General features: G+C 41.8%; 1 protein-coding gene across 4 annotated transcripts in view; it reads right to left on the reverse strand.

The window, feature by feature from the left end:
* Positions 1-384: 384 nt before the first annotated feature.
* Positions 385-21,575, reverse strand: part of KANK1 (KN motif and ankyrin repeat domains 1) — a 133,157-nt gene continuing 111,966 nt past the window's right edge. For all 4 annotated transcript variants that reach the window (XM_083883722.1, XM_083883720.1, XM_083883721.1 and 1 more), the window contains 9 exons: positions 16,884-17,102; positions 15,955-16,063; positions 13,800-14,018; positions 11,235-11,322; positions 8,324-8,543; positions 5,471-5,613; positions 4,713-4,913; positions 1,987-2,085; positions 385-1,358 (listed from right to left, as the gene is read on the reverse strand). In XM_083883722.1, coding sequence (XP_083739848.1) covers positions 1,296-1,358; positions 1,987-2,085; positions 4,713-4,913; positions 5,471-5,613; positions 8,324-8,543; positions 11,235-11,322; positions 13,800-14,018; positions 15,955-16,063; positions 16,884-17,102 — 1,361 coding nt within the window. In that variant the 3' untranslated portion in view covers positions 385-1,295. The remainder of the gene's footprint in view (positions 1,359-1,986; positions 2,086-4,712; positions 4,914-5,470; positions 5,614-8,323; positions 8,544-11,234; positions 11,323-13,799; positions 14,019-15,954; positions 16,064-16,883; positions 17,103-21,575) is intronic.

Here is a 21,575-nt window from a genome sequence, read left to right on the forward strand (position 1 = left end):
CTTAGCACCTGCTTCCATGCCATCTAAAAAGCATCCCCTTCACCAGGTTGCCAGGATTGTTTGTAAGATAAAGCTCAGAGGCTTTTATTTCAGTTAACTACTTTTCAGTTCAAGTAAACTGCTTCAACACATTCCTTTGACACTTCCCTAAGATACTTCACATGGCTGAAGGAGGTCACTTCTTAACCCAACAGCAAAGGGTGCAGCCTGTGCAAGACAAGCAAAGGCAGATCCCCTTGGGCAAAGCTCTTCCAGTCAGCAGGAAAAACCTCATGTGGGCACTGTCCAGTCCTCCCTAAATTTTACCAATTTATTTTGTTTAGCTGCAGTTGTAATGTGCGGCGTTTACGGATGATGACAAATCACAAGTAAAACGGAGAGGGGTAAAACAGCATAATGAAATTTTATTCTGAAAATATGGCAAGAGTCTAAGGCACTTCAAACATTTCAATACACTTGACTAAAGTGAATGTGACAAGGTAATAGCATTCCATAAATACGCACCAAGAACTACACTCAATTCCACGCAAGGGGAATATACAGCTGGTACCTCTAATTTTATTCTCCAAAAAACATGTATGGAGCTTATAGACTGAAACATTTAATAAAAATATGGTAACAGGACATGTAATTCTTCATGTAGGTTTTAATTATTAAGGAATATAAAATGTTGAAAATACTGTGTGAGTTAATTTTATAGATACTAGTATCTTTTATATAAAAAGTTATACATTATCCCCAATTAGCAACAACTTATTTAGTGAACTTCAGACCTGACAAGAGGCTCTATCCCCAATACCTACCCACTCACCCACCAGCTCAAGATCCACGGAGCTGACTACATAAGCAACTGCAACTTCTGAATTTCAAAGTAATTAAAAACATGAAAATCATGTTGGAATGAAATTTATGAAAAGTTTACTGTGATGAAGCCTAAGCACAGTAAATATATTTTAGAATGACTGAAAATAAGCCACTGCATGGATAGCTTTAGAAGTCTTAGCCTGTACATAACATAACAAAGGATAAAGAGAAACATGTTTTATGCCCGTGTAGAGAAAGATGAGTATGTGAGCAAAAAGAACACTTCTGGCCAAGGTTCTCCACTGAGCACTACTTAACTCTATGCTTGCTTCAAGTTTACAGTTTTCTACCTTTAGCACTAGATCTCTGCTTTCACTTTGCTGGTGAGTTCAGGCACAAGACAATTACATTCAGTATCTGTCTCAGTAAAACAGTAACATTTAGCAGCTTAAAGATGGCGTAGAGATTTTTTTACAGATATTTATACACTACTACTCAAATGTGGCTCTGTGGGTGGGACCAGGAGATGTCCTTCTGCTAAGCCTAGGAGTGCCCTAAAAAAAGAAGAAAGAACAGTTAATCAAATAGAAATTATTCCAGTCAGCTGATAGGAAACACAACATTTAAGAGTTACTCTGTTCAATTCCTTACCTATAACTGTACAGATAAATTATTATTATTATTTTAATTTTAAATTTTAGGATGAAAAGTGCCAGCTATCATACACCCTGCTTAACTCTGAGTGCATATTGTTTAGACAGTGAGGTGTTCACCAGCAGTTTTATCAGGAGAGCGAGTCAGGGCTAGAGGAGAGGTAGACAGCTGCCAAAACACCTAGAACAGCTATGTTTCCATTTCCAGGTCAATAGTTACCATTAAAATGATACAACAGCACCTCTGCCCACTAGCCAGAATCAGTGAACCTTGCCAGTGAGTTATCTGTATCCCTTGGTAATAAGGAAGAGAAGCAGGAAATACCCCTCAGCCAGGCTTCAACCTTCAACATGTATTTTAAAAGGTACATTCCACTTAACAGCACAGAAATTGTCCTGCTAATAAACTCAGAATTTCACGTGCTGCAGTGCTGTACAGCTGTCAGGGTGTAAATTTCTTGTTTACATTTCAGTGTTATGTCCAACAGCAGCGAGTTAAAACATAACCTACAGCAGGTTGTGCACTAACCGGTGACTGGGTTTTGGAGAAGTTGACGTGGGCATAGAGGAGAACTGCTATGTCCTTATGTCCAGCTTCCAGGGCTATTGAAAGTGCTGTGCTGCCATCCTGAGAGAAGAAAGGAAGAAACAAGAGAATTAGTGCTTGTATGCTTTAACAGATCTCTTAAAAGCCCACAGAGAAGTGAAGTTATTAAGTGGAGGCCCTACTGTTCATACAGATAGGTTAATTTAATTTAGAGTCTTGTTTAATTTCTTTTGTTTTAAGCCTTGCACTGCTGTTTTATGAGGCAGTCCAATTGTCAAAGCCTCATAATTTCTCTAAACGAGGAGTCTCGATTATTGCTGTGGAAGAATGAGCACACTATTATCACAGTAATGTTACATGCACTGCCGTGTCAGACCAGGAGATTGGGCTGTCTCAGAGAAACTACAGTCAGTCAGTCAGTAACAAGCAGCAGAGATGATAAGGGAGGGAAAAATACTAGTCAAATATAATGATAATTGCTGTGTTAAAATGATAATTGTTGTGGTGTAGCTCCCATCAACACTAAGAGAAATTGCACTCATAATTCCGAATGCTCCTTGATAGAAGTCTAAATATAAACACATGGACTTTCCTGGTCAAATACTGCCACCTCAGTTTCACAGAAGATACCATTGCTTTCAAAAACCACAGCTGCTGAGGGTTCTAGAAGCATAAAGTGCTTTGGCTGAAAGAGTATTTTACTGATCTGCTGTTTTTCTTTTGGACCATGTTTGGTCCAGGAAGACATAGATGTCAGGCAACCTGTGATGTGAATTGGTGCTTGGTTCACTGCCTGGCTTTTGGCTCTTGCACACACAGAAGTCTCTACAATAACACCAGTTTTTGAAATGTCTCACACAGATGGAGCACACATTCCAGCAACTGCTGTAGCACTGGAATTGGCATCAGTTTTTAAATGGTAAACCCTTTTTCCAGCATGGGACAAAATAGACACCATCCACATGGAAGGTCTTCTTACTTGACTAAAGGGAGCAATTATACATAAATCTAATTGTCCTGAACAGACAGGGAGCTAGAAGAGTTGTCTACTACAATGCAATATAATGCATGGCAAATGCACAGCTAACACTCTCAGTTAACACAGATTCTTAAAAGAGAGAATCACTATGGCATGCATGAGCAGATTGATACTCAGCTTACTACTGATCATGCAGACTGAAAATGCATCACTGTGACACTCAGAATAATTAGGAGAATAGTAAAAATCCCAATCTCACATCACAGACAAATCTGTGAATAAGCAGCTAACTGTGCTTGGGAAACTATCAAACTGGCCACAGGAACAGGTAAGTATCATGTCCCCATAAAGACTGTAATTATTGATTTTTTTTATCTGATAGTGCTAACAGCATCCAAGCAGCAATAATCTAGATTGCTCCTGAAAATGTTTGTTAGACTGAGGTCTTCCTGCATTTTCCTCTCTGGCCAGATGTTCCACACTGCCAGCACTACGAGCAACTGAACTGCCTCCTGCAGCAGGGGTTAATCTGATGCCTTAAGTTTTAGCTTTAATGTGTTTCAGATTTTGTTCTGCCCAGGGGTGCAGTTCTGAGCCTCACATTAAGTGCCAGTGAGCTTTTCACAGAGTAGGGAGACAAAACAAATCCTTTTCCTGCTGAAAACCAATGACAACTTTCAGACCCAAAAGCACAAACAAGGGTAGCTGAAGAGAAGAACAAGAAGGATGGGACCTCACAACCTGAAGCTGTAATTGGACAATTAAACCCCAATCTGCAAATGGACCAAAACTTATAAAAGTGTAAGACCTTGTGACCAGTCAGACATTTTGTGACCATTCTCAGTCCACCTTGGGTGTAGCCCTGGTCAGGCCCTGTCCTGCCCAAGGTGTATCCTGGAGGCCTTTCAATAAATACCTACTTTATTTTCTAGCTCTGTCCAGTCTCTGTTTCAGGTCTGCCTTCCCAGGGCATCAAATGAAAAGCAATGATGTCCTTGCCTCTTTGCAAAGCTTCAACAAATAGCCACCCGCTGTCCTCACAAATCCCAAACCCAGGCTCCATTTCAGTGTTCAGTGGGTAAAGCAATAGGAAGAAAGGAAAAGCATGCAAGAAATGTTGTTGCTGAGAACACAGTGGTGGCAGGAAACAAGCTAAATCAATGTTTCCAAGCTTGAGGAATCCAAATATCAAATTGCTGACAGCGGAGGCTGCAATGATCCCTGCAAACAAGAAATACTCAGGTGTCTCACTTGGCACTGAAGTCACAGTCTGTATCCATTTACTGTCAAGACAGTGCAGCTTCATGACTAAGACTGAACCTATAGTGTCAAAAGTCACGGTGTAGGAACAGTGTGAATGTCCTTTGAAAAGAATTGCAGGGCTGATGTTTTTCACAGGCACAGAAAAGGAACACAGTGAGGCCCTAAGCCATCAGGTAAGGTCCTAACTGAAAACTAGAAAACCCCTTTGAAAGGGGGAAGGAATGTGAGAGGGAAATATGTTTTACTACGAGCTAACAAATGTTTTTTTCTGTTCTGGCCACTAGACACCTTCAGCTAACCACAGAAATTGCTACCAGGTACGTCTGTTAGAAAAGTAAAAATACTAGCCAAATAATCACAGCACTTGCTACCAATTAAGCAGAAGATTCATGTGGTTGGTACACTCTGGCACTCCAAGTCAGACATTCACCCAAGCAGATTCCAGAAGCACTGAAAGGCAACTCACATTGTCCTCCAGGGTGCTGTTACACCCAGTCTGAGCCAGCAGAAGCTTAACAATCTCCACGTGTCCGTGCTCACTGGCACACATCAGAGCCGTGGAGCCCTCATCATCCTGGATATTGACATCTGCACCACAGGCCAGCAGAGCTTTAACCATGTCTATCCGCCCGTGACTCACAGCCAGCATCAGTGCAGTCTGACCAGCCTGCAGGGAGAGAAGAGGAAAACCCAAATAATTACAGTCACAAGCAGTGATAAAACATAAACACTTTTTTTTTTTTTTTTTTTTTTTTTTTTTTTTTTTTTTGACACTGTGTTTCTTCTGGGGGGGAAAGAAGTGCTATAACTGTACTCTCAAAGCTTTGATTGCCATTATTTAAATACCTTTTGTGGATCATATATCCCACGTTCACATAGCTATTTATTGAATTAATGGAAGACATCCAATCTATTTTCAGACGTGTAGTTTTTTCAAATGATCTAAATGCTGCAGAATTTGTAAGTGCTGCCTAATACTCAGTTCTTTCACACCATGATCAACCTTCATTTTTAGCAGAGGTCCAGACCCAAGGCTCAACTGTTCTTCCACAGCTTCATTTTATATATAGTAACTAAAAACATGCATAAAAAACCCACAGATGATGAAAGCAAACGAGAGCAGCATTTGAACTGGTAAGAGCAGGGATGGGAGCATGGAAGGAACAACAAAAAGGCACAGGAGTACAGCAGTAAGAACTGTGCCTCGTGAACCATTCGACTGACCTGGCTGGCTTTGGCATTCACGTCCCCACAGCTGAACAGTTCCTCCACTATCCTCATGTCCTTCTCTGCTTCCACAGCTGCAAGAGCAGCGAGCATGATGGGGGTATAACCAGCCTTGTTCTGATGATTTACATTACAGACATCTGCAGAGGGATGACATAATTTCTTCAGAAAGCAAGAACCCAAAAAAAGCACTAATTGTGCTGATCAACTGAATAAACTGTCAGTAGAGCAGCCTATAAAAAGAAAAAGTAGCCACTGCTTTCATAATGGATGCAATTCAAGGGAAGGTAGAGAAGGAAAAAATTAACAGAGGAGCTCTTGAGCCAGAGAAAGAAAATAATTGTTTTCTACTGTGGGTAAAACACAAGAGAGAGCACAAAGACATTTTATATGTTATCATTTTAGGGCTTTATTTGTGCACTATTTTTTGTGCATTATTTTTTCCTTTTGTAAAAGTAAGTGGTCTGAAATTTAGCATGATATTCAGAAACACTGTCAGTAGAGTCCTTAAGCTCTTCTCCCAAATACTGCAGAATTAAAGTGGTCCAGCAACATGGCCAGTGGAAAAGATATTTCTCTTTAGCACCAATATTTTCCTGCAATTGGTGTTACTTTAAAAATCTGCAAATGTACTTCAACATGTTTTGGAGCTGCCAAAAAACCACCCCTTTAAATTAAAGACTGCTGCCAGTTCTGCAGTGTATTGGACCACAAACAAAACTGCTCTGGGAACAAATAGAGGCAAGTCCTCTGAGCAGTGCCAGCAACCAACAAGAGGTCTCCTTTTTGTTCAAAACTTGCCTCCAGTCTGTCTTTGTCCCTAAAATTCTGCAGAAATTCAGTGGTGCTTATTGGTTTGCTAGGCAGCAGGGTTTTCAGTGTGCTCATTGTATTGGAAAGCAGGGATTCAGGTTTACATAAACATTATCTGTAGACTAGAAATTAAATTGCACCACAGATACTGTAGCAAGCAAAAAAATGGTTTAGGAAATTCTTCAGACTTATGGCCAAAGGATCTTTTTTTCAGTCAAAAGAACATTTCAGTAGCAATTCAAGTGCAGATGTAAGATGTTACACTTTTTTTTTCACGTTAAATAGACATCAGTGATGATACCTTTTAACCAGTAGACCAGTGCTACTTTCAGACATCACTTGTGTGAGGCCACTGAAGCCAGAGAACATAACACTCTGCTACATGCATTATTACATCCTGAGTAATGAGTAACTTTTAGAATTGGTGTGCTCCTACTCTGACTAGACTGCTTCAGCAGAGTGTGTTTTCTGAGGTCACATTTAGCTCCTTCTGGAGATATATTAGCTCCTATATGGCTAATAATAGGGAAACTGTTCTCCTCTTTGTCCTCTTGGTGACTCTGCTTTGTGCTACGGAGGATTCTCTCATCTCATCTTGTCCACTCTTCTCACCAAACAGACACAGAGCTCTTGGTCCAAGAACCTACCAGTGACAGAACCACAGGTGTATCACAGGCTGACCATAGTGACCATTCAGACACAACCCAGGGAAAGACTGCTGAAACCCAAAGGAATCTGCCTATTTGCAAACATATTCCTGGCATGAGCAGTGCTCTCCTGCAGGGAGAACTACCTGGGACTAGTCATGGTTGTTACATTTTACATTTTACACTATAAAACACTATGCCTGGTGTTTGTAGGCATACACTAGCTGCCATAACCTACAGAGTCCTGACTTCCAGCAGGAGTTGAGCATGTTCCTGCTCTTCTGAGACACCTAGGGAAGCAGAGGGGCAGCTCCCTCCCACCAGACTGTGCTGCAGAGCCAGCCTGCCCCGTTCACCACGCTCCTGACATTCCCTGCATTCCCCTGCTGTGACTCACTCTGCCCAAACATTGACTGCCTTCAAAAGGACCAGGGATTTCAAAGTGCTCGCTTTCCTCTTGAGGAAGTCTCTGCAAGTGTGACACATGTGCTAGGTTATCAAAGCTGAGATTTGTATCATTCATATCCTTGTTTATCTGATGCTGCCCTTCTGGGTTTATGAATATTGCTTGGCTTACATTTCAGACGTGTCATTGGCCTAGTTAAGCTTTCACAACCAACTGTGACGGGTTTTTAAACTAGTTTAGAGAAACAAACTTCACTCAGTGAGCAAAACTAGGATTAAACAGATTAAACATCCAGCCTGGGACCAATTCCAGTGTGTGACACCTTCTTCTGGATGCCATCTGTACACTGAATGTGGGGAGCAGATACTCCAGTGTCCCCCCCTTTGCCACCACCTTTTCTGCATGTGTGTTGCAAGAGGATCAAGAAAAGGAAGCAACAAAAGCAACCACATGAAGGAGCATCAGATTCCTAGGAAAATGGTCTTTGTGACAGAATGCCACATTGCTCCAGTTTCTCAGGAAAGTAGAAGAGATGAGTCAATTGGTGGCCAGAAAAAACTTCTGCGCTGCTCTAGACAAAGCTAGACTAGTTTGCATGTTCAAGATGGCATTTATACCTCAATAAATTTTCCTCCATCAGCACCTTACAGAGTGCTGAGCAGCAGCTGTGCTGCCTCCAGAGAAAACTGCTGGAGACTGCTGCTGCTGAACTTGGAACTACAGCCCAAGAGTCAGGAATCTAACTATCTCAACTCTGTTTTAATTTACTTAGGTAGTCAAAAATCTTTGTTTCTAGTATTAGCTTGGGAGGTGATGCTTCTTGAAGGTAAAAAAAAAAACTTAAGTGAGCCACCATATAACTGTTAACAGTTAAAACACCTGCTGGAAGAAGACCAAACTTGGCCTCTAGTCCATCAAGAATTTCACTCATGAGAATTGCAAAACCAAGAATAATTAAAAATTAACAAAATAAAGCAAACTTACTTGCATCCAGAAGAAGCTTTACAATTTCAAAGTTAGAATGCGACACACTGTAATGGAGAGCTGTGTTTCCATTTCCATCTGCCATATTGATGATATGTCTGAGGACAGCAGGAGAAATCTCTTCAAAAGCAGTTATGTAGTCTCCAACCATTTCAGGGACAGCTGACTTCTGACTTGAGACACGAAACCACTCATGCTGGATGGTGTTTAAACAAAACCTCTGCCGAAATCAACAAAGAAAAATTTTCATATGGACAATCTATTTAAAGGATTTTCCATCCCATAAGTCAGCAATGCAAGTCAAGTCTTTTTTAGTCCTATGTGGGAAGAAAGTATTCAGCTCACAAACAAGATGGAACTTCCCCTCTGACTAAAGCCTGCTTTAAAACACCATTTACTTCCTCTCACTTCACCTGACTGTCACCTCTGAGGACACAGAATTTTAGGATGAGAATACTCCCAGAATTAACAGTGCTATGGAGGTGAACAGAAAAAACAAGACTTTTTTTCTGGTGAACAGAAAAAAAAAAAAAGACTTGCAAAACAATCTCCCATCAAATACTTAACTACTTTTATAAAAAAACTGATAAAATCAAGACTTTCTCACTGGACTTAAAACAACAGCATGCTAAGTCAGTTAGGCCCAGTTCTGAGGCACAAATTAGCAAATGCACAAAGTATATGAGAAGAAGAAGAAGAAGAAGAAGAGCTGAGCATTACAGATGATTACAAACTGAACCCAACATCACATTGTAATACCAAATGTAAATACTATTTTGGGGTGAATAAACAGATTTATAGCTTGCATGGCATGTGATGAAGTCCCTTCTTTCTGCCCAGTACTATGGAGACAACACCTGGACTTGCCTTCCCAGGTCTGATCACAAAATATTTGCTTGAAACAGTTTCAAAGATAAGCAGCAAGAGTGAACAGAAATCAAGGAAATCTGACCCACTGGACAGACAGGAAGAACTGGAGACACTCTAATGGAAAGAACTGCTGGGGAAAGAAATCATATAACATTTGTTGCAGAAAAAAAGGAAAAAAAAGGGAAGAACCTGTTCTTCACCTGAAGGCTGGCTGCCTGTAGCAGTAAGAGGTTTTAGTGGCAATGAGAAGATGCAGGTTACATGTTCAGGATAAACTTTCCCATGGATATGGACTGAGAGTGGGAGAGAAGGAGTCCCTTAGGCCAGGTGACTTGTCTGGTAGAGAAAATCTCACTGTGAGCCAGGAAAACTTCCACAGCCACCACCAGCTCTGACTTTGAGACACTTCCTCTAACCTGGAAGGACCAGCATATCTTCCTCATAAACCCTCATCTGCAAGGTGGCCAGTAAATTCAAGGGCAGTTTTGCACAGAAGACACTCAGAAAGTTTATCTAGCCTCTAGGGAAAACACACCAGTAGCTCTAGAGGTGCTCTGTGTTTGGTAAAGAGAAAATATTTTACACACACTAGTGCTATCTATGTATCTGTACTACATAAACACACCCAAAGAATATTGTATATCAGTGCTACTATAATGTGATGTGTGTAATCTGTGAACACAGAGAGTGGAAATGCAAAGGGGGCCACAAACTGAAGCAATAGATTTCTTTAATTTATTTCTAGCAGTACTGAGTGCAAAATACCACTAAGAAACTATTTTTAGTCACAGTATTGCACACATTATTAAATAAACAACACAACTTTTAAATTCAGTTGAACTATCACATTCAGAAAGGTGCAGCCCACAGCTTTCTGGTGTAAACTGCAGCTACAACAGCTGGGTATGCTGGAAGAGGTTGGGACAACTTATACAGATCCTTAGCTATACTGACATTTAACCTGTTTGGACAAGACTCCTTTATCAGCAGACAGAGGACAAAAGCTGATTAGTCTGCAGCTTCCACCTACAAAGCACTGCTTGTGCTGGAATACACTTTAGGCACAAGAAAGAAAAACATAAATTCAAATTATGCTTCTAAGGCAGAGATCATCATCTGATTTTGGCATTTTTAACACTTTCAACTCCAAGAAAGCCTAAAGCATTTGTTGTTTGAATGCCTAAACTACTCCTGAAGAACAAACACAGCATTAAAAACTATGTGTCACAACTATATGAAAACAGCCTTTCAAATCATTCCCTGGACCACAGATGTCAGAACTGGACACAGAGAGTATTACTGTGTCATACAGGCAACATTATTGTCTTTAAGAAGCTGCAGATGCTCTAGAGTAGAGGAGAATGACACTGAATTGCTGCCTTTTGTATCACTGCACAAGTGTAACAAATGTGAAATTCAATTTTATATCATTAAGCAGTGTTCCTCTGCTTGCAGATTGCCCTCACAGAGCAGTACAGGCAGTCCCTGTGTGAGACATTTCCAACAAGGCAAATACAATTTTATTTCTTGAGACTTGAGTATTTCTCAAGTATTAACAATGAATCCTCCTTACTCTCTCCAGCACTGATAAAAAACCCCCAGTGCAGTAAACACGACAAACAGCATCCTTGTGCTTTGGAGAAGGCAGATCACCTTCTGGTGTTTCAGAACAGATTCTGAGGTTTTTCGTAGGAAGCAACAGGCTCTTCCCTGACAGCAGTCTCCTGAGAGCTGCCCACAGCACTGCTAAACCAAAAAAACCACAGGAATAACACAGGAATGCATGGGTGTGTTAAAAATGTACTTTCATGTTACTGTTTTTGTGTCTGTGCCTTGGGACAACAACACTGCAGCACACAAAGCACAAATATATTCTCTGGATGAAAGTGTCCTGATAGAAAGAGCTTTGTGACTCCTGCAGGAAAGATGAAATCCTCTTTTGCCTAGCCACTGCAGTGTTGGTCCTGTAAAACCAGAAGTTAACTCTCCCTGAAGTTTTTCTATTGGATCTCAAGGGGAAATTTTCACCTGTATTGCTTACCACATCTTTGCTGGTTAAAGCCTTGGGATCATCAATGTTGTTTCTCAGCAGGTTACAGGCAGAAAGCATCTTTTCACTTAGCTCATACCTAAGGGGGACAGCAAAACACATGGCATGTTTCAATTTTTATCTTAGCATTTCAGTATAGAAACATTTGTTTTTCTGAAAGTTCTCTGGGAATTAAAATTTCCAGGCAAGCCATCTGTTCCTACCATGGAGAAGCCACTCTGGCAGCTCTTCACAGACACTCCATCCACACTGAATGGAGATGAGTGTGGGAAGAGCAACAGGAATGGAGAGTGGGAAACACATCACTTTTGTGCTCTAAGACTTGGAAACCCTTCCAGTGGAAATTCTCACCTACTGCTGTATGACTGCAGAGCACACATATGCTATGTGCTTTGATGGCTTTATTGACAAGGAGAAATGCCAACAGTTGTGATGGAAACAGAATTAAGCAGTGGGAGACAGCCCAAGAGGTGCCTCCTGCCAGCTCTCATTCACTGGAGCTAGCCTTTCTCATCCCACCCACTCTGGAAATTTACTCTCTTTCTCCAGCCCTCTTTAATTTTTGCACTTCTATGCCCTTTTCATTACAAATTTCAAAACTCATGACCAAAAATAAGGTCAAGGCTTGTGCCATGTCATACCAGGGCGTGGCCAACCATCTTTGCCTAAAACCTCCACAGAGGATAACAGCAACTTTTCCAGAAAATTCTCCCAAAAAGCAGAGAAGCTGACACACTAATGTGTGTAAGGTGGGCATTTTTAGCCCTCAGTGAATACAAACCAGCTGTTAGTGCTAACAGAGCAATGAAATTCTCCAGCATTGCATGGACCATGGCCACGTGCCCTGACCCTTCCCCTCAGAGGGCATTGCCAGGGCAGTCAGCTTGCAGAGAACATGGTCCTTAAGCACACATGGCCATCTAAGCTGTTCTGCTGCTTTTCTTCCCAATCACCCCTTGCTACTGTAAATATAAATTAGAGCCCCTTTGAGAGACTGCGCATCTTTTTATAACAACTTTGTAAAACAACAGAGACAACCCTAGAGTACTGTATAAAGTAAGCTCAGGGCTCTCCAAAAACACAGCTCCAGGGCCTCCAAGCTCTTAATTATTAATTTCTGCATCTCTTTTATTTAACAGCTGACAATTACAGATAACTTGATGCTGAGCTACATCTACAGTGAAACATGACATTAATTTTCGTTTAGCTCTTTTACTGTTATTATTCTACCTACATGAGTTTCCAAATTAGCACACTGGCAAGCCCATTACCTATAAGAGATCCTTTCACTGTCTCATTTTATACTTCCTTTTGCCATTTGCTAAGGAAGAATCAGTAAAAGCTCACCACTCTACTGCTTTCCATTTGCCAAAAAAACACAGCCTTGTCTGTCAAATCCTACCTTACACAGAAACTTGAAAACTACCCTAAGACATGACATGTTGAACAAGTCTGTGATGGCAGCCTTGAAAGGGTATTGCAGTATACAATCTGATATTGTATGAAGCACATGATCTCAGGGTGGACAGTGTCCTCAGTGCTGTACCCCTTCATCTTACTGTGCCATGGCTGAGATGCTGTGCAAAGTGCAGAAATGCAAGATGCACTCCCAGCAGGCTACTGACAAGATTAATTAATTTGCTTACTGACTGTTTTACAGACCTTGTTCTAGCAAGGCATTGCCTGCTCCCAAGCAAATGCCAGTTGTGACCCGACACAGCCTCTGCTGAGGGAGCCACCAGGGTCTTACTGTCAATGAATCATTTATAGTTAATGGAGTCAGCTGCTGGAAAAGACACCCTCTGACACCTTCTTCCTGCTCAGACACAGTCATTTTGCCATGAAACTGCCTCTGGCTACCCTCTTGAGGAGGAGGGAAGCAAGCAGAATTCGGACAGTGCTGGGGCTGATGCCTTCTCCAGGAGCACAGCCCACACAGCCTACCCCATGACATGAGGTGAGGTGCCCTCCTCAGGAGCACACTCTAAAAAAAATGGGCACACTCTGGAGAGGGTGGGTACACTCTGGAGAGGGATGGGCACACTCTGGAGAGGATGGGCACACTCTGGAGAGGGTGGGCACATTCTGGAGAGGGTGGGCACACTCTGGAGAGGATGGGCACACTCTGGAGAGGGTGGGCACACTCTGGAGAGGGTGGGCACACTCTAGAGAGGATGGGGACACTCTAGAGAGGATAGGCACACTCTAGAGAGGATAGGCACACTCTGGAGAGGATGGGCACACTCTAGAGAGGGTGGGCACATTCTAGAGAGGATGGGCACACTCTGGAGAGGGTGGGCACACTCTGAAGAGGGTGGGCACATTCTGGAGAGGGTAGGTACACTCTGGAGAGGATGGGCACACTCTAGAGAGGATGGGCACATTCTGGAGAGCGTGGGTACACTCTAGAGAGGGTGGGCACACTCTAGAGAGGATGGGCACACTCTGGAGAGGGTAGGTACACTCTGGAGAGGGTGGGCACACTCTAGAGAGGGTAGGTACACTCTGGAGAGGATGGGTGTACTCTGGAGAGGGTGGGCAGCCTACCCAGCCTACCTCTCTCTGATTTCCACCTCCTCGGGCTCACACTCTGTGAGGGGACCGTCCCTCTCTGTCCCCGTGGCGCAGACCTCCGCAGCAGCACGGGGGGTGGTGCTGGGCTGCCTCTCCTCTGTGTGCTGGTCACAGGGGAACTCGTGGCTCTCACACTCCTCCTCTGAATCTGAGGAGGAGCTCTCCTCAGAGCTGGAGTCATCGCTGGATGTGGTCTCATACCTGCAGGGAGAACAAGCAGAAGAGTGTTGGAACCCTGGAGGCTGAGAATTTTCAGCTTTCTGTGCTAAAAGGTATTGACTCTAAAGCAAGCACCACATTTGACTTGAGGCCTTGGAATAGGCTCCAAAAATTGAGTGATAGCACTGGGGTTGTGACATTGTTTTACACTACAACGACACAGACTCCAAGATTCAGAAGGCTGAAAATGACTTCTTTATTTTTGGTATGTGTCTCTTTTTTATACTATTTTACACAGACCAATTTGATTGGTGAAACAAAGGCAAACCTCTTCAATCACATTGGTCAGATCAAATGGACATCAAGAAGAATTCCCCCCTAGGAAAAGGAATGAATAACATAGTACAGTTACAAAAACATTTCTCTCGTTTACAGAAAATTCCCTGGGAAAAGAATTTCAGAAAACCAAAACACCTTAGGCATGGAACCAGGGCTACAGGGTTGTGGGTGTGTAGTTTGAATAGTATTGTGTGATCTCACAAAGTGAAAAACTTGGATCTGAGATTTTAGTATATAGAAATACATGTGAGTTAAGATGGAAGACTTCAGGCATTGTCTGAGTCCTACTTCACTTTCTTCTTCCTTCTTCTTCATGGGTTTGGGTGGTTTTCTGTAACTGAGTAGAAAAAGTCTGCATTGTGGGCCTGGGGTGGTCATCATTGGGTCAGAAATATAAATAATATAGCTGTCACCTCATTGTTTGGTGATTAGCACTTAAATAACCTCAGAAAGAGTTAGAGGTACTCCATTTTACCTCATTTCTCTAACTTGCTAGTTAGAGAAATGGCTCATGAGGTTGTAAATAGATAGGAAATAATAAGCACCCAAGCCTGAACATAAACTTCAACTCCCATGGATTAATCCCAGCCTTGGCAGAGGAAAAGAAGCCAGAACTGTCACAGCAGACCTGCTTGCTTGTTGCTTTTTTATTTCCTGAATTCTCAGTGCCCAATGTCCCAACACTTGCTCAGTGCTATTCAGCAGCAGTCAGCACCTGCCTGCACTGGCACAGGTGGAAAAATGTCCTGCAAAAGCTGTGTCCTCCTGTTTTTCCCTCCACTGAACTCAGCGCTGCTGGCAAATGACACTGCCAGTATTATGTACTCAGTGTGTAAATGAAAGAAGAACAACCTCTTTTAAATGTAAGTCTTAACATTTTGTCAGACCTTGCCTTATCCCATGAAATTATTTTTTTTTTCAGAGTAAACTGTATTGCCTTACCAGGCAGATATAAGCAGGGAAGCTAACAATCCTATGACAACTTTCTCTCACTATATGTAATGATACTTTGGGCTAATATGTAGGAAATCAGGTAAGTGGGATATTTAGGCTATATACTGCACAAAGCATTTGTACTAAAGAAAAACTCATCTGAGAAAATGGCTAGAAAAGCTACATAAAAACAATTTGATGAAAACATTTTAAAGATCTTTGCAACATTCTGCAAAGGCAAGTAATATTTTTAAAATACAATTTTCCATACTGTCTTCTGTATTTGTATAGGAAGGTCGCTGTATATATTTACTAGAAAGCCAGAAAAATTAATTCTAGGGCAATGGTATCTCTTATTTTAATAGTATACAGCTGTGCTTGTCAGGCACCAAAGATATATACATGTTTTCCTTATTAAAGCATTGCCTGTGAAATGCCCCCATGGCTGTCTCAGGTTGTTTCCTGTGGTAAATCTGGCAGCAATCTAATGTACAGGTATTTGAGACTGGTGCCATATGGGATTTGCAAGCACAAGAGGATTAAGAGGAGCTCAGCTCTTCAATTCTTCCTTCTGATCCTTATACTCAGCAGTTGCACCTCAGCCTGAAGGACAGGCCAAACCTACACTTGTGTTCCTGAGTTCTTTCTCTTCTTCCCACTGTGAAAAGTGCTACAGTAAAAGATATTTTGGAGACAGGCCTCTTACCCTCCATTAATGCCAACAAACTGCAGGTTCTTCTTGGTATTGCTCAAATCCTTCTTCCCGTCTCTTTTCTTCATGATAGATTTGAGTGTGTTCTCATTATTAGTACATACTGTTAGAAAGGGAGACAAAGCACACACATCAGTGTAAATCTGTAGACAGCTTTGAATGCAGCATCATTACAGCTGATTTTTCAAAACATCTCTCTGCTTTTCAACAGGGCTCTGTGTAATTTACCATCTCAAGCTGAGTGTTCTAATGTACACACAGTCATGGTTTGACATGCACATTGGAAATACAGAAGAACAACTTCAAAATCAGCTCTGGAAACTAGCTGAGCCTAACTTTTCCAGCTTACAGCATGCTGCTAATCTTCATGATGCTTTAGAAAACTTTAAGAAAAGACATGGGCTTTTTGTTTTCCTTTGCTACTTGTGAAAAGCTTCTAACACTGAAATTGGTTATTCTATTAACAAAATCTTAATTCTTAGTGTCAGAGAGCAGAAGCTCCTTGCCAAAATGAACACATTAATACAGACAGCATGTTCAACAATACATACAGCTTATTTAATAAACTATTCAACAGGGTGGGTAGGTTCAATCAAGGATGGTCTTTTAGATTTAGTATTCATTGAAACAACTTTTAAACCAATCTCTATGCAGAGGACAGGTAACACATGCATAAAAATTTAAGTATTTACAAAAGTCATTATTAAATCTTTATCTTTCAGTAGGAAGATACAAAATGGCATTTCACTGATGGGCTACAATCTGCCCATTTAAAACCTAACCATGTCACACTGTGACTTTCCCCTTAGCTGCATGTTTTCCTGCTTTTTTGCACTTTTGAGAATATTGAAAACCTTCTTTAACTGTATTTCATATTCAGACTCCACCAGCACAGTGAAAGGTGAGTGCAAGCCAGTTATTACCATAGAGACCTGAGGCAAGCTGATCATCTGTCAGGTTAATTGGAGCCAGAGCTTTATCCTGAGAAGAAAAAGACTTCCTTCCCCGAGCAGCTTCCACCAGGGGAGCCTTCCTCTCCTCCTGAGTGGGGACAGTGTCCTGCTCCAGCTTCAGCGTTCGCAAATTTGAAGTTAAGTGTGTGTTTGCAAGCTGGCCGTGAGGGATGTACTCCAAAGTAGCACCTGCCAAAGAAGACACTAGGCATCACAGAGGAGTCAAATGAAAATATTTCCATCAATAATGTGATCCACAAGGGAAAAAAAGTCCAAACTGGAAAAAAAAGGGCAATGCTTGTCCTTTAAAAGACTCTTTTCTGAGCATCTAATAGGAAAAAAGCTGTGATCGTTTTCAGAAAACATTAAAAAATGGCTGTGAGTTTTTCTTTTGATAAAGACATACAATACAAGGACATGCTATAAAGATACTGGCTTTCAAGTGCATGGAAGGAGTGGTCCTTCTTTTTCCTTCTCTTTCAGTATGAGCAGTGACCTCAGCTCCTGCCACCCTGGTCAGGGTGGGCTCACTGAGCTGCTCCTTGGGGACATGCCTGAAGGGCACAGCACGTTCACAGGCTCTGAAGATTTTCTGCAAGAACAATATTGTTCTTGTACTTTTTATTGTACTTGTTTTTTAAGAAATGTGACTTTCCATGAAAGCAGAAAATTTTCAGGAAATTTTCGTTTTTTTCCAGTACTCAAACTAATTCTGAAAGCTTTGTGCTTTGCCCAGTTACTGAGACAACTGCAATGAACTCCCACACACTACATTTATTTCTTTCTTTCTTTTTTTTTGGTCAGGATTGTACTGAGCTAGTAGCTGTATTTAAACCAAATTCCAAATGTTTGGGTTGTACTTTTCTTCCCTTGCTGATTTGCTGGAGTTCACTCACTTTTTCCCATTGTGTATTCAAAAGGCAGTGCTAATTACTCACAGATTCCCCTGGAGTTACTCCAGCTGTGCTATTACAACTTCTCTACAAATCTGCACAAATGCTTTTGTTTGTGGAACACACTGAGTGGTTTTTTTTTACACACATATGCCTCCCTAAGTGATCTTGTTAGCATTCAAGGGAAAAAAATGCTGAAGTTTAACTTGCTTTAAACACTATGACTTTTTTTTTCCACTCATTTTTTTGCTTCATTGATTTGTGCCTCCATATTATTCTTTGCCTTTGTATTTACCAAGAATTAAGGCACAGCCTTCTCATTCAAATATGAGTGGCACTGCACAGAGTGCTAACATACTGCAGTAAGGTAAATTCCAAACAATAATTTTTAGACACACAGTTACATCTCTGTCTAGCAAGCTGTTCTTGTTAGACTGCCTTTCCCCCTTGTCACTTCACCTCAGTAAATTTTTCCTGCAACAGGACATAACAAAAAAATTATTTTTCCACACACTGTCACTTCCCAGCAGCTTCCTCCTTTTTCTCCTGGTCCCACACAAGCCACTGAGTTTCCAACCAAGTCTCACCCCGCATGTGCTTCCCAAAGCAGCTTTGTCCAGCAGTGAGCTCTAATGCCCAGTTCCACCTTGGCTCACAGCTTCTCCAACACACAGGGAAAGCTATTTGCAGGGAAAGGGACACAGCAGGGTATCCACAGGCATGTCAGTGCAAGTACAGCAGCAAAAAAGCTTTTTCTTAAAAGAGTGAAATGTGTGTGTGTCTGTGCCTTTAAGAAGGTGGCAGTTCCTAGGTAGGAGCAACCCTTCTGGAGACATGTCTGAGCACCTGGACATGAAAATTGAAAGTGGAAAGCAAGAGGGAAGTCCTGCCCTTACTCCCCCACACTCCTCACACTTTGCAGCACTGACTGACTTAGGTCAGGTCTCTTTCCAACAGCAAGCATCATCCCTCGTCCAGCTGAGGAGAAGAGAGCTGCCAAGGTGATAGAACACCAAGCCAAACCAAATTATTTTTAAACTCCCTTAGCTGAAAAACCAGGGAACTGTCTCTTTGCTTGCTTGGAGCTGTGACAGGCACAATTAAAGAGCATCAAGCACAGTAACCACTTCCAGCTACAGCTGGTGGTGGCTACCTGGGCTGGTTTTACCAGGTCACCCCTTCTGCTCCAGAACTGGTCACTGAGGACATGGGAAGGAGTGAAGGGATCCTGCTCTGAAACATCCAGGGATATGCAAAGATTCCAAAGATCCCCAGGTTTACTTTCAGCAGAACTGTCTGCATCCTCTGCCAGACAGCACAGTTCTCCTAAAAAAGCAGCTGTGACATCCATGGTGTGTCTGGAGGCACAGGACTTGTGCATGCCAGAGCTGAGGGCAGGACTCTGGCAGGGCAAAGTGGGGCTCCAGCCTCAGCTGAACCAACAGCAGCACCTGGTGGACCCTTGTTATTCCCCCAAAGCCTGAGCCTGAATTTCCCCAGGTGTCTCCCTCCTGCCCTGGGACAGGCAGGGTAGGACAGACAGAAGGAGGACTGAACTTGTCACCATTGCAACATGATTCCAGTAGGTTCCCTCTTCTGGTACATGCATCATTGGCTGAGAAGCACCACACTGAATTCAGGATCTAGGGCATGATGTCCATGCCTTCCAATGAGGAAGAAAAGGGCTCTGCTCAGCTGGCCCCTGGCACATGACAAAAGAGGATGACATCAAGACTCGAGGGCAAGGAGACAATAAATGTGCATTAGGCAAACCAGTCAGTGCACTCACTCTCCCTGCTAAGCTCTCAGATGTCTGCACTTATTACATGCACAGTACCTCATGATGAGGGAAAGAGAGCTTTGGGTCCAACTCAGTATTAATGCTGCAAGCTGTTAATTATCATTTAATGTCAGGTCTTTCCCTTTTCAAGACAGGAGAGTCCAATCATTGTGAAAAACAAAGGAAGGAGCTGTGCCACCCAACATTGTGGTCCATGTTTTAACAGAGTAATCTACTGCTGGGCAGACCAAAAATGAACCAAGTTCCTTCTTCCTCCAACAGAACTGCAGGGCCACTCTTAGGGCTGGAGGTAGCACACACCTCTCCAGTGTGGAAATTAAACCCTGGCTGAAGATCACCACTGGTCTATACAGATCTTAAAACAGACTCTTCCTCTCACTTCACAGAGTGAGTCCTGGAGCAGAATCCTTCTCCAGGCAGCACTGACAGCAAATCTGCCAACAGGTCAATACAAAGACTTGCCCTAATACAAGTTAATATTCCTTAACTTACTCCTCCAGGCAAATAATCCAAACTTGACATAAGTTTCTAAGTATTAATATAGAATAGCAAACTACAGCAGGGAGCTGTCAAGAACTTCTAGTGTATTTTGCAACATAGTAGAGGATTTTGGAAAAGTTAAGGAGTAATGTAGCAACAAAAGCATGGCACAACAAAACAAACAAACAAAAAAAACCAACTTGCTAACTTCAAGTGTACATAAACACTTTATGCAGAAAGCTGCTCTCATCAGTTTCAGAGGGAAACAAGTGATTGAAGCATCTTCAGGAGTCTAGCTCCAGTGGTTTGAAGGAATGAGAGCACCTATTTTTTAATTTTTTAGAAGGAATCTCCTCTCATAAACAAACCACTTGTGCTTCTTTTGAAAATCTCACCAATTTAAACCAGGGTGACAGTAAAGCTGCTACAGAGAAACAACCCATTACCCATTTCTGGCACCTCTAATATCTGTCTACTGTTACTTGGATGAAATTTTCTTCTAACTGCAGACCTTCCCTCACATTTATGACAGCACAAGAAGTCATCCTGTTTTGTGGTTCAGGGAACTCAACAGATTCTTTTGAATTTGTGATGAACTCATGGGAATGGAAATCTGGACTGCTTTTGAAAATTTCCATGTAGTTTGATGGAAGCAAACCTAAGTATTATCATAAAAACAATTTAGCTTGACAGTGCTTTTATCCCACTGGAAATCAAGAGAAGTGCCAACAAGGCCAGGGGGTTTATAGCATCAGGATGAGAACCTAGCCTTCTGCTTGGAACATCACAGGATTCCAGCTTAAAAAAGCTTACTATGTGGTAGCTGCACAAAGATTTTTATTTGTAACCTTTTGATCAGTGCAAGCATTTATTTGCACAATATGTTTGTAATGGTCAGTGATACAAGCTATATACATCCTCCACTAAAGACAGTGCACAAATACTGTCTGGAGCACATATAGCAAGGAGATACTTCCCTTTCACACTGCATGATTTCTTCACAGTAACAATAATCTCATTACAGGATTATTTTAACTGAAGTACTCTCCTCCAGTGTTTTTATGCCTAAAAAGTTGTGGGAGTTTTTAAATAAAAATTATTTTAATCCACTTTCAATTTGGTTTACTTATCAGAACTGCTGGAGGAAAAAAACCCATTCTACTAATGTACATAAAAAGGCAGTAATGAGCAAACATGTTATGTTTAAACATTTACAAATATTGATAGTAACCCATCCAATTGATGAAGGCAGTACCTTCACAAGACTAGAGCGCAGTTTCATTATAAAAGGTACTTTCGAGCCATTCCAGGTTAAAAGTCAGTGAATTAAAAATTTTAAAACAAAGAATTGCCGCACATGAGCTTTTTATACAATCAGCTGTCAGAAGGCAGATTCTCTTGGGGCCCAGGCATAGGCAGATGCTGAATTACCATTCAGCTCCAGGGAAAACACTCCTAATAGGATGAAGTAGCTCTAGTAAGAGGACT

This window comes from Zosterops lateralis (genome assembly GCF_965231275.1).
Source record: "Zosterops lateralis genome assembly, chromosome: Z".
Lineage (NCBI taxonomy): Eukaryota > Metazoa > Chordata > Aves > Passeriformes > Zosteropidae > Zosterops > Zosterops lateralis.